This window comes from Entelurus aequoreus, linkage group LG13 (assembly GCF_033978785.1).
Source record: "Entelurus aequoreus isolate RoL-2023_Sb linkage group LG13, RoL_Eaeq_v1.1, whole genome shotgun sequence".
NCBI classification, from domain to species: Eukaryota; Metazoa; Chordata; class Actinopteri; order Syngnathiformes; family Syngnathidae; genus Entelurus; species Entelurus aequoreus.
Window position 1 is genome coordinate 47632894 of NC_084743.1, and position 13961 is coordinate 47646854.

Below are 13961 nucleotides of genomic sequence, written 5' to 3' on the forward strand. Positions count from 1 at the left end.
GAAAAAGGGGAAGTGAGGACAGGCTTATGAGAGGGTAAACATAAACAAAAGATACTGTGATATGAGAGTTACTTTGCAACACAGCATACTGTATGTGTATGCACATACTTTTAATTAAGAGAGTTATTGCATCAGTGACATCTTAATAATAAAATGATTAGGGGTGTAACGGTACACAAAAATTTCGGTTCGGTACGTACCTCGGTTTAGAGGTCACGGTTCGGTTAATTTTCGGTACAGTAAGAAAACAACAAAATATTATTTTTTTGGTTATTTATTTACCAAATTTGTAAACAATGGCTTTATCCTTTTAACATTGGGAACAGTATAATAATTCTGCCCACGTTACAACAACTTAGCAACAACTTGAGGCAGTTTAATGTGATTAACTTAGACTTGGTGTAAGTCTAAGTTAATCAACATTAAACTGCCTCAAATTGTTGCTCAGATTAAATAAAATTACAAAACTTTTCTTCTGCATATAAAAATTGCAACATTAAACAGTTTCAAGTCAACTCATCATGCTTAATTTATTACAGCATTTGGGAAGCCTGTAGTTGATTTTTATTATGTAAATGTTATATTTGTATCAACATGTGATAGCAGGGACCCTGCCATTCAAAACTAGGCTGCTCCATTACTAATGATTAATGTAACTATAGCTGAAAAAATAGTACAATAGCAATAGGAGAGACTATTCATTCCTGAACACCATGGAGTTCATGTAGGCTTAATGATGCACTTACATTATTATATCAACTATCAGAGACAGCTTCAGGAAACTCTTCGTTTTACATAATGTCCTTTTTTGCTGCTTCAACAGAGCTCAATCAATACAGAAAAAGGTAAAGTGAAATAACAGACAGACAGGGCTTTGCTGTCCGTAGCACACACACACACCCACACACACACACACACACACACACACGGCAAAATGAGCTAACGTTACACTAAAAGCTAATTCGCCAGGACTGCGAGCGAGCTCAGCTGCCGTTTATGTTTCTAGAACGTCAACGGGCTCATAGTGATGTTACTAGTAGTTGACTGGGAGGTGTTTATTATAATTTGGGGAGAGTTTGCTGCCTGATGCTTACCTGCTAAACACCTACCTGCTCATGACGACGCAGGAGCACTGACTCCATGCGCTCTGAATACGCACTGCTGATTGGCTGTTACCGCTCTGTGTTGTAACCAATCAGATGGTTGTGTGAGTGGGACAATGCTGCGTGCTGCAGAGTACTGACAGAGACAGGCAGAACGAAGCGGAGCAGCTTGTTAAGACTTTAGCTTGGGCGGCTACTTAATATGTTCGTGTGGAAACTCGTTTGGTACACCACCGAACCGAAACCCCCGTACCGAAACGGTTCAATACAAATACACGTACCGTTACACCCCTAAAAATGATGCAACATACTTACTCATATGGGCGCCAAAACACTGATTGACTATTCTAAAGAGATTTTTGAACTGAATCAGTATTACCCAGAATACCTAATTACCAAAGGGGTAGCAGCATATTACCAGACCAATATCCACTCTTCCACCCTTTTCTACTGCTTATCTTGTTCATGATCGTAAAGAGCTGGAGCCTATCCCAGCTGATTTCAGGAAAAAGGCAGAACTACTAAGTGGTCAATCATACAACGGTTAATGGTATAAAAAACATTCACACTCACATCTACACCGCCACTAATCCCACACTGCGTGCCACTGAAGTCAGGCAAGTCAACTACAAAACCAAGTATGTTCAACTAGCGGCCTGTGGACAAAATCCAGCCCATGAATGACATCAGACCAGGACACTAGTTTAGTTCAAAACCTGTGAGTCTACCATTTTTGCAGCTGACTCATAAAAACACCAAAGCTTTCTTGTCTATGGAGGATCTTTAACTAGTTTCTATTGATGTTCTCATTCATCCAGGTCATTGTTTTCTCAGGACATTCAATCGATCGCAACTGGACTGTTCAGTTTCTTAAAAGACATTTCTCCTCTCATCCGAGCAGGCTTAATCAGTTCTCAATCATATACTTAGATTGGTCAAATCTAGTCTAGATGCTGGTGCCAAAGCCCAAACTATTTATACTCTAACAAGAGGAGGCTGTCATCTGGCAAAGATGGTTTCAGCTCACTAGAAATCTTGCAGGATGTCCTTATAGACCGCAAAGCCCTCCTGTCATATAGAGACTCTTCGACTAGTGTCTAAAAATATAGCTCCTGTTTAGTTTTTTTGACTTTATGACAATAATAGCCAGTTGGTAGGTTAAATATCTTAAGATATAGCAGAGCTTTGCAATGACATCTATGGACAGTTGTTGCTGTCTGAAAATGAGGCTTCCAGAACATTTTAGTTGAATAGTCCATCAGTTAATACGATATCTTATTTTAGATCCCTTTAGCATTTAGTTTTGCTTCTTTGTTCTTTAGTGAGCAGGCTACTTTTTTGCCAAACGACAAGTGGTAGGTACCATTATGATTCTTGTGTTCACTTCATATCAGTGTGTTGCCCAGTCATTAATATGTAGAGCTTGCAAATGTACAGTAGTGTAGTCACTCAACAATAGCCAAAAGGCAGGTTCCATAACGTTTGCTTTACGGCTTCATAAATATTTTTGTACTGTTTTCCAAGACCATCTAATCTGCCGATCTTCATGTGAAAACAACAACTTAACGTTATATACTCATTCTGTATAGGTGTAGTTATACAATGTTTTCTTTGAGACCTGACATTCTGTCCTCCTGTCTTCCCTGTAGTTTGCACGGTTCGCTGCCAAAAGTTCCTGATCTCGCGGGTCGGGGAGGACTGGATCTTCCTCATCCTGCTGGGACTATTCATGGCATTGGTCAGCTGGGTGGTGGACTTTTGCATCGCCATTTGCCTTCAAGGTGAGACGTAGCGGTAGAGGATTAGTCCTTATTTAATGTGTATGCATCATCGTGTTTATACACGCACAAACTAGCTGCTGTTTTACAATTTTGCAGGCTATGCAAAGCCCATAGCTGGACAATACGGTTTGTCCTTGTGATACTACATTCCGTGACTGACAATTAGTAGTTATGTACGCAGTCCCACAAATTGATACTGTACAAAAAGATGTAATGTAAATAGTCATGAAAATAAAGAAAACACATTGAATGAGGAGAAGGTGTGTCCAGACTTTTAGCCCGTACTGTGTATATATATGGGTACACACACACACACACACACACACACACACACACACACACACACACACACACACACACACACACACACACACACACACACACAGTATATATACCGGTACTATATGCACTTTATTGTCATCAAACATTAGAGCATGACAACAATACAGGTGGCTACTCTGTTAGGTGCAGTTAAAATACAAGACAAACAATAAATAGCAGTACCAACAGCAGAGCAACAGTGGAAAAACAGTGTAAGCTATTGTTACAGACACACAGACATATACACAAACACACTATATTTGCAGACATTAAATGTTATTTCCTTTCTTCTCTGCCACCCGTGATAGTCCGCAGTCTGAATTGTATGAAAGCCAGCTACACACTGGCTTCTGTTGGCAATGTTTCCCTATCATGGTGGTTGTAGCGGCCCGGGAGTCACGGACAATTACTACAATACGGCTTATTTTCGACTATAGACATTAAATTAAATACCGGTTGTTAGCTAAAATCTCCGAATCAAAAAATGCAAATACACTTACACGAGTTGGATACATTTCACGGACAAATGTATTCGCCAAAGTCATTTGAACATTTACACACACAGTATTGGACGACTTACTTTTCCAAAGATAGGTGTCAAGTGGCTTCACGCTGAAAAACACACAGACAATTCCACGTTGTCTCTGATGTTCTTCTTTGAGTATAATGGCGCATCACGCAATATTTTTCAAACTCTTCTTCTTCCTAGCTTCCAGGGGACGGAACTTCCGGCGACACCAAAACACGATTACATTGAGTTTTTTTTTTCTTTTTGATGAACTTCACTCAACATGAAAGGATCTTGTACATTCAACATTCATTATAAATACGTTAAGTCTGCTTGTTTAAAACATGCTCACAACCAAGATATAAATGAGTTGTGTTGCTTTTACACAATTCATTTTTGTAAAATTAAAGACACCCTTTTTCCTTTTTTTTAGTGGAGTAGAGGTTTATCCAAAGAGCTTTGCACGAGTCCACCATTTTTATTCAGTTGTAGTCCAAAGTTGGAGTCATCATGTTACTTATTTTTCTCTATTCACTTGTTGTGGGGAAGACTGGCTCGTACATGTACAAGCATGCCTAAATCTACCGCGGTTTCCTTTTTTTCAGGATTCTTTACTATAGTGACTGGTAGAGGTGAAGTGAATTGAATAATATTTATATAGCGCTTTTCTCTAGAGCAGGGGTCACCAACCTTTTTGAAACCAAGGGCTACTTCTTGGGTACTGATTAATGCGAAGGGCTACCAGTTAGATACACACTTAAATAAATTGCCAGAAGTAGCCAATTTGCTCAATTTACCTTTAACTCTGTTATTATTAATAATTAATGATATTTATCTTTGTGGAAACACTGATCATCTTAATGATTTCTCACAATAAATATATATAGAAACAGATAAATATCAATATGCAACACTTTATTTTTATATTTTCTCTAAGTGCACATTTTTCAAATTGAACATTTTCAAATGATCACTTCTAAGACAGTCTTGTGAAATCACAATATCCCATTTTAACTAGCTAGCCACTAACATTTTTTAACAAATCATGAATTACTTTGCACCATGTTTGTACAAATAATAACTCATGTAAAATACAAAAGTAAACTCTCAAATTTTTAAATCATGTCACACTTTGAACTGGACACCAAATCTTTTATCTGTTTCTTTGTCAGTTAGTGGGAAGCCTGGCATTGCATGCTGTTAACTAGTGTGTTGTACTCTGGTGTGTAACTTGACACTGCAACTCTGAGTGAGTCTTGCAGATGTGCATCAGTGAGGCGTGTTCTGTGTTTGTTCTTGATGAAGTTCATGTCAGAAAAGGCTGATTCACAAAGATAAGATTTTTCCTCATTGTTTGCGGAACCTTCTTAATCTTTTGGACATATTTTCACAGCCTTTGGCCTTAAGCTTAATTATGATAAATGTAAAATGTTAAGGATCGGAAATCTAAAGGGAACGTCCTTTCGAATGGAATGCAAAGTGCCTGTTTTGTGGACAGATGGACCAGTTAACATACTTGGTGTTGTTGTCCCAGAAAATCTGGAAGATCTAGGCTCAGTAAATTATGATAATCGACTAAGAAAGCTGGACAAAATTATGCAATTATGGAAAGGGAAATCCCTAACCTTGTATGGTAAAATTTCTATTGCCAACTCGTTAATTATTCCTCAATTTATTTATTTGTTTTTGTCATTACCAGCTCCATCACAAAACTTTTTTAAGATTTATGAGTGGAGGGTCTTCGATTTTGTCTGGAACGGCAAACCAGAAAAGATTAAAAGAAAGGTTTTGTACAAAGAGTATGAATATGGGGTCCTGAAACTTCTCAACCTTGAAGCTATGTGTCTGTCTTTAAAAGCATCAATTGTTCCAAAGATGTATTTAAACATTGAGTGGTACACAAATGTCCTGTTGGACAAAAAACATGTACTGTATCAAAAGAAATTGTATCCTTTTTTACAAGTGATCCCCTCCCGGAGAGTCTGCTGGGAAACATGGCGGGGTTCATAAAGGAAACAATCCACTCATAGTGGTGTTTTCAATTTTATGTGCCAGAAAAAAGAGACGATATTTTGCAGCAGTTAATATGGATGAACTCTAATATTGTAATAGATGGAAAGCCTTTCTTTTGGAAAAATATGTTTGAAAGAGGAATCATTTTTGTCAATGATATTATCAATGAGAATGGTAAAATTATGAAGTATGATGAATTTAGAGCTATGTATGGTGATGCTTGCTCAAGCTTTTCATTTTATCAACTAACTGGAGTAATTGGGAAAAGATGGAAACAAATAATTAATTATGGAACTACTAAATTATTAGTTTGTAAACCTCTAATAAGAAATTCTAGTTGACAAAAAGGAACTAAAATAAATAGAAAAATATATAATTTTTATTTAATAAAGAAATCTTTGAAGGCTGCCTCATACAACACAAATGGAAAATGGGAGGACTTTTTTGACTGCCCGTTGCCATGGGATGCCATATTCAAACTAATCTATAAAACTACTATTGATGTGCAAAATCGTTATTTTCAAATTAAAATTATTTATAACTTCTTACCCACAGGGAAAATGTTAAAATTATGGAATATGACAGAGTCAGATGATTGCCGATTTTGTTGTCCGGAGCCTGAATCACCCTGCATTTGTTTTGGTATTGTCATATTGTGTCTTTGTTTTGGGTGGAAGTTGAAAAAATGTGTTTAAGGATTGGTTTGTTTATGAAGCTTAATGTGGTTTCTGTTATTTTAGGAGAGTTCATTGACAATCATGATTTAGTCAATTTAATTATAGTACTCGGTAAAATGTTTATTTTTAAGACCAAAAACAGATATTCACTTAGTATTACTTTCTTTAAAACATTTATTCAGTATTTTCTAACTTTAGAAAGTTACATGGTTGAAAACGATAATGATGCCAAAAAACATTAAAAAAAAGATGAGAAGTCCTCAAAGGCTTATTTTGAAAGTATAATTATGTTTATAGATTATATGATATCTGTTGTTGTGTTCCCTAAATTGAGTGACCTGGACATAATCTGGACTATACATAAATGCTTATTTTGAAAATGTAATTTTGTTTATAAATTATATGCAATCTGTTGGGTTCCCTAATTTTTTTCTGTGTACATGAATGAAGGTGTATGTTGCTGAGTCCGACTTGGACATTATCTGGACTGGGCCTGGTTTAAAAAACCCTTTAAACAAATCTAATTTCATTGACAACCTGGTCTGTTGGAGATAAGGCCCTTTTTTTAAAAATAAAATAAAATAAGATAAATAAATAAAAAACATTTTCTTGGATAAAAAATAAAGTAAAACAATATAAAAATAATTACATAAAAAATAGTAATTAATGAAAATGATAGTGGACCAGCAGCCTATACAATCATGTGTGCTTCAGGGACTGTGTCCCTTGCAGATGTGTTGTCGATGTTGTGGGAACCAGAATATTGGTAGCAGAAAGAAATAACCTCTTTTGTGTGAGTGGGTGTGGATGAGTGTTCATGGGGGAGGTTGTTTGGGTTGATGCACTGATTGAAAGTGTATCTTGTGTTTTTTCTATGTAGATTTAATTTTTTTTAAAAATAAAAAAAAACAAAAACATTTTTTTATTATTATTATTTTTTTTAGAACAGGCCCGCGGGCGACTCATCTGGTCCTTACGGGCGACCTGGTGCCCGCGGGCACCGCGTTGGTGACCCCTGCTCTAGAGACTCAAAGTACTTAACAGAGTGAAACCCTTTCTCTACATCGTTACATTTAAACTAGTGTGGGTTGCACTGCGAGCAGGTGGGTAAAGTGTCTTGCCCAAGGACACAACTGCAGTGACTAGAATAGCGGAAGCGGGCATCGAACCTGGAACCCTCAAGTTGCTGCCACGGCCGCTCTACCAACCGAGCCACACCGCCCCAGGTCTGCACTCTCCGAGTGCTTTTTTTCGTTTAAGTATAAGTTCCGACTTCCGTACACTAAAATTCAACTTGCAACGCCAGCTTAAGAACTTAACTCATTCATTGACAGAGGACTTCCTGTTCTCACACACACACACACACAGACACACACACACACACACACACACACACACACACACACACACACACACACACACACACACACACACACACACACACACGCACACACACATACATTCTTGTATTTGTTACCTTCTTGAGACCTTCGAAAAATGCCTACCCCTTTACGACCACCCTTTCTAGATTTATAAAGATGTGTATTTACAACATTAATAATATATACATACTATACAAATACAAAAAAGCTTGTTGTGAAAAATGAGTTGGAATTTCACGAGAAAAAGGTCACAATTTCACAAGAAAAAGCTAATTTTTTTCCCAGTATTATAATAAAAGTCGTAATTTTACTCAACGCAAGTCTTAAAATTTTTACAAGAAAAACTGAACATTTGTGCAATATTATAATAAAAGTTGGAATTTTATTCAATAATAGTCACAATTTTACAAGAAAAGCTTAACATTTTGGCAAATTTATGAAAAGTGTCGACAACAGTCACAATTTTATAAGAAAACTTAAAAATGTTGGCAATATTAAAATAATAATCTGAATTTTGCTTGGCAAAATTATACCATACCATACCAACTTTATTTATAAAGCCCTTTAAAAACAACCACAGTTGAAAAACAAAGGGCTGTACACCACAAAGAAATAAAGGCAAAGGACAGACTAAAAAATAAAATTTAAAACAGAAGTAAAATACACATTAAAAAAGCAAATACAAAATTACCCTAAGAACAATTTTGTTAGATAAAAAGCAGTTAAAAAAGTTAAAAGTTAATAACAGTTTAAAGTCTCATGCCGGGTTAAAGCCAGTGAATAAAAATGGGTTTTAAGAAGGGTCTTAAAAATAGCCAAAGACGGGGCCTGTCTCACATGAAGTGGAAGATCATTCCAGAGTTTGGGGCCCGCAACAGAGAAGGCTCTGTCCCCCCTGAGCTTACGCTTGGATTTGGGTACCTCCAGGATCAGCTGATCAGCTGACCTGAGGGACCGGGTGGGGGCATAGAGGTGGAGCAGCTCAGAGAGGTAAGGTGGAGCAAGACCATGTAAGGATTTAAAAACAAGTAAGATAATTTTAAAATGGACTCTAAAAGACACAGGCAGCCAGTGGAGGGAGGCTAAAACAGGAGTAATGTGCTCTCTTTTTCTTGTGTTTGTTAAAAGTCGGGCAGCTGCATTTTGGACCAGCTGCAGACGTGAGAGGGAGGACTGACTAATTCCAAAATATAAAGCGTTACAGTAATCCAGCCGAGATGTAATAAAGGCATGGATTACTGTCTCAAACTGTTGCCTAGAAAGAAGGTTTTTAACCTTAGCCAGGTGACGTAAATAAAAAAAGCTGGCTTTCACCACTGTAAACTATGACAAAAGTCATAATTTTGCTAAAAAAAAATCACAATTTTACAAGAACAAAAAAATACCAATATCGTGATAAAAGTCTGAATTTTATATGACACATGTCACCATTTTGCAATAAAAAGTAGTAATTTTACATAAAGAAGTAATAATTTTATGAGGAAATATTGCAATGTTACAGAAACAGAAAGAATATGAGAAATTGTTCCCAATTTTATAAGAAAAAAGTTGACACATTGAGAAAAAGACTGCTTTTAGTAATGATTTTTTATGTAAATTTTTTGTTTGTAATTGGTTTTTAATCTTCATTATTTACTTCAAGTTATTACATTACGTCTCTCTCTCTCTCTCTCTCTCTCTCTCTCTCTCTCTCTCTCTCTCTCTCTCTCTCTCTCTCTCTCTCTCTCTCTCTCTCTCTCTATATATATTTTTTTTTTTCATTAATTTTGGCCAAAGGGGGCGCATTTCAAATTCTTACACACACTTGTTATTACATATGTTGACCAGAGGGGGAGCACTTCAAATTTTTACGCACACTTGTTATTTCATATGTTGATCATAGGGGAAGCACTTTTAAAAAGCGACACACAGTCCATTTGAAAAATCCCTCCTTTTTTGGACCACCCTAATTTTGATAGATTTCACCACTAGGGGTGCAAATGAGACATTCTCTATTAGATGCAATTGTTTTCCATATTGGGACCATGATTTATGTCCTAACTTGTTCACCGGTCCTCATGGAAGGTACTTTTCCTTGTTGATGTCTCAAGAAGGGTAGTTTGATGGTCACCTGTACATTTGATTGTTTTTGTTTTCACAGCACAGAAATGGATGTATGGTGGCCTGGACAGTAACGTTTTCCTGCAGTATCTGGCCTGGGTCACATACCCTGTGGTCCTCATCACCTTTTCTGCTGGCTTCACTCAGATTCTTGCTCCACAAGCTGTTGGTACGATAAACACAACAGTCAATGTACACATCCCTATTGCCCATCACGAACAGTCATCCCCTCTGGCTGACACTGTATTTGTTTTAAGTCCCACGGCTGAAACACAGCGAGCAGCTAATTATGCGTCTCCAAACACAGTGTGGAGCTACTCCCCTAAGGTAATAATAATCGTCTCCATTATGGCAAATAAACTGCATTTCTTAGTATCATTATCAAGTCTACATGTTACACACAGAGAGCAAGGCAGGAGCAGGCCTGCTAACAGCTGAGCTAGCCAATAAACAATACCAAGAAACAGTGCTAGGTAAACTTTAAGAATTGTTGATGGAACCATGTTAAAGCAGTAAGTAAGCAGTTGTTAACAAGAAATTAACAAGTAGATTAATAATACTGTGGTCTAGAGAGAAGCATTGTCGCAGCCAGTGCACAGCATGTAAGAAGAGAGTGAATCAATTAAAACAATTGTGGTGTCGATACTAATGGTAGTTTTGGTAAGAGTGAGTAGGTCGTTATCTTTTATTTCCTCAAAATCACTTTTTTTTTTCCTTTTTTGTTAATGTTTACAAACTCAGGGAGCAATTCCCTGGACCTTTGTTTGGGCACTCAAGTACCATACTTTCCGGACTATAAGGCGCACTTAAAATCCTTTTCTTTTCTCAAAACTCAACAGTGCGCCTTATAACCCGGTGCGCCTAATGTAAGAAATAAGTTTGGTTGAGCTTACTCACCTCGAAGCAATTTTATTTGGTACATGGTCTAGTGTGACCAGTAGATGGCAGTCAAACATAAGTGATAACTGTAGACAGCACTATGATTGCAATATGTCTCAAGTAAACAACGTCGACATTTTAAATGTTCCATTGAAAATGTAGAACATTACACACAGTGCTCAAAAATCTATCAAAATGTTTTAGTACGACTTTGGTAAGCTATGAAGCCGCACCGCTTGAAAGATTGTCGGTGCATTAAACATGCAAGTATTATTATGGTGTGTGTAGAAGGTAAGACATATTATCCGGCATTTTGTTTTGCAATATTATGCAAAAGCAACTTTTCTTACCTTCTGGTACCTGCTGATCTGGATTTGGGATCTGTAGAAATCCTGAAAAATTGCACATGTCCACCAGTCGATAAGCTTCTTCTTTTTCCTCCATCCTCTTATGTGACATTCATCCTCCGCTTTTGCCATTTCTAATATAAAGTAGTGTAAAGTTCTTACTTATATCTGTCAGTAAACTCGCCATGAAAGCGCTAAAACATACCGGCGTAGTGAGTTTACATAATTCACCCAAGGAACTTTAGTTATTAGAGTTCCGGTCGGACGTTTTTTCACGGGACACATTTCCGGTGTTGTTGTTTCCGGATGAGGAGACGCTGCTCCGTTATTGATTTAAGTAAAGTCTGAATGAGATTAGAACAGTTAGCTCATTCTGTTGACACTTCTTCCACTCCCGTCCTTGCACGCTACACCGCTACAACGAAGATGACGGGGAGAAGACGCTGCCGAAGGTGAGCCACGTAAATAAGACCGCCCACATAACGGCGCATCTGGAAGCGACTGTCAGAAAGCGGCTTGAAGATGATCTGTAAAACATAATCTGTGCAACATTTTGACCAAAGAACCACCATTACATGTTATGTAGAGGAGACCACAAGGAAGTGTTTTAAATTTAGAAAAAAAAAAGAATATGACTCCTTTAATGCGCCCTATAATCCGGTGCGCCTAATATATGAAAAAAAGATCAAAAGTAGACCATTCATCGGCTGTGCGCCTTATAATCCGGTGCGCCCTATGGTCCGGAAAATATGGTACATGGAATTATATGCGGCCAGTCGATCTAGTTTGTTACGTGGCCGTACGTTAGGCAAGGTGGTATGCAAAAACCGGGGCAAAATGTTGGTGAACATTTTTGTTGAAAACTAAATCATATGTAAAGTGAGGCATGCAGGAACCTGACTAAATGTACCTTTTAGGATAAATGTAAATTGAATATCATAATTACTCTCTGCCTGGATTCATTTAAAGTTGTACATTGTGTGACAGGTGTCAGTACATTACAATAGCTTGCCTACTTTGGGTTGGGCGATTATAGATCATTTATGATATAAAAGATTTGGCCAACGGCAGAGATTTTAATGTTATTTTGTGATAATGTATGTTGATGAAACATTCAAGCTGTGTCACGCAAATTTGACGATGACTCATGAAGAAAGGCGTCCTCAATGCACTGTAGTATTCTTGCTAGCAAGATAGCCGCTGTCCCTTGGCAGTGTAAAACCACACTTAAGTCAGCAATCCTCACCTCTTTACGCTGCGAGTAAACGGTTTCTTACAACTATCGTTATCACTGAAAGACGAGGAATACCTAAACATGCTGCACTACACACCGTAGAAGGATATGACTATCCGCAAGCTGGAGCTCTTGAATTTAAACAAAGGATCAAAACAAATATTGACAGTAACGATACCAAGTATAGTACTATTAATACTACAGTGGTTAGATCGTAATTTTTTCTATCAGAAAATATTTTATCGTTTTTACTATTGCTTACAAACGCAACGCAAATAAGTCTCTGAACACAGGAGGGCTTTTATGGCAAAAACCAAAGGATTTAAATCTGAGCCAACAGTAGAAAAATATTTTCATATTTAATTGATATTGTTACATCACCATCTTCTTTTTTTATTTGAGCATACTGTAATTATGATAAAAAAATTTAATCATTCAATAATCTTGAAAATTTGAATTATCAGCACGTACTATCGCCTAAAACTAATGTAAAGTATCCAAAACATAGAAGAAAAGGGTGGTTATTAAATTTTCACAAAAGTGTTCGACAAAGTAACTACAAAACCCAAAACCAGTGAAGCTGGCACGTTGTGTAAATCATAAATAAAAACAGAATACAATGATTTGTAATTCCTTTTCAACCTATATTCAATTGAATAGAAAAGACAATATATTTAATGTTCGAACTGAGAAACGTATTTTTTTATTTGCAAATAATCATTAACTTAGAATTTAATGGCAGCAACACATTGCAAAACAGTTGGCACAGGGGCATTTTTACCACTGTGTTACATGGCCTTTCCTTTTAACAACACTCAGTAAACTTTGGGAACTGAGGAGACCAATTTTTGAAGCTTTTCAGGTGGGATTATTTCCCATTCTTGCTTGATGTACAGCTTAAGTTGTTCAACCGTCCGGGGTCTTCGTTGTCGTATTTTAGGCTTCATATTGCGCCACACATTTTAAATGGGAGACAGGTCTGGACTACAGGCAGGCCAGTATAGTACCCACACTCTTTTACTATGAAGCCACGCTGTTGTAACATGTGCAGAGTGTGGCTTGGCATTGTCTTGCTAAAATAAGAAGGGGCGTCCATGAAAAAGGCATTGCTTGGATGGCAACAAATGTTGCTCCAAAACCTGAATGTACCTTTCAGCATTAATGTTGCCTTCAAAGATGTGTAAGTTACCCATGCCTTGGGCACGAATACACCCCCATACCATCACAGATGCTGGCTTTTCAACTTTGCGCCTATAACAATCCGGATGGTTCTTTTCCTCTTTGAGGAAAAAAACAATTTGAAATGTGACCACAGAACACTTTTCCACTTTGCATCAGTCCATCTTGGATGGGCTCGGGCCCAGCGAAGCCAGCGGCGTTTCCTGGGTGTTGTTGATAAATGGCTTTGGCTTTGCATAGTATAGTTTTAACTTGCACTTACAGATGTAGCGACGAACTGTAGGTACTGACAGTGGTTTTCGGAAGTGTTCCTGAGCCCATGTGGTGATATATTTTGCACACTGATGTCACTTTTTGATGTAGTACCGCCTGAGGGATCGAAGGTCACAGGCATTCAATGTTAGTTTTCGGCCTTGCAGTGATTGCTCCAGATTCTC

The 13961-nt window shown here is 37.5% G+C and overlaps 1 protein-coding gene across 2 annotated transcripts in view; it reads left to right on the forward strand.

Moving 5' to 3' along the window:
* Positions 1-13961, forward strand: part of clcn2b (chloride channel, voltage-sensitive 2b) — a 333131-nt gene that overhangs the window by 127261 nt on the left and 191909 nt on the right. For both annotated transcript variants that reach the window (XM_062067936.1, XM_062067937.1), the window contains exons 3-4: positions 2753-2884; positions 9926-10054. In XM_062067936.1, the coding sequence (XP_061923920.1) occupies positions 2753-2884; positions 9926-10054 (261 nt within the window). The remainder of the gene's footprint in view (positions 1-2752; positions 2885-9925; positions 10055-13961) is intronic.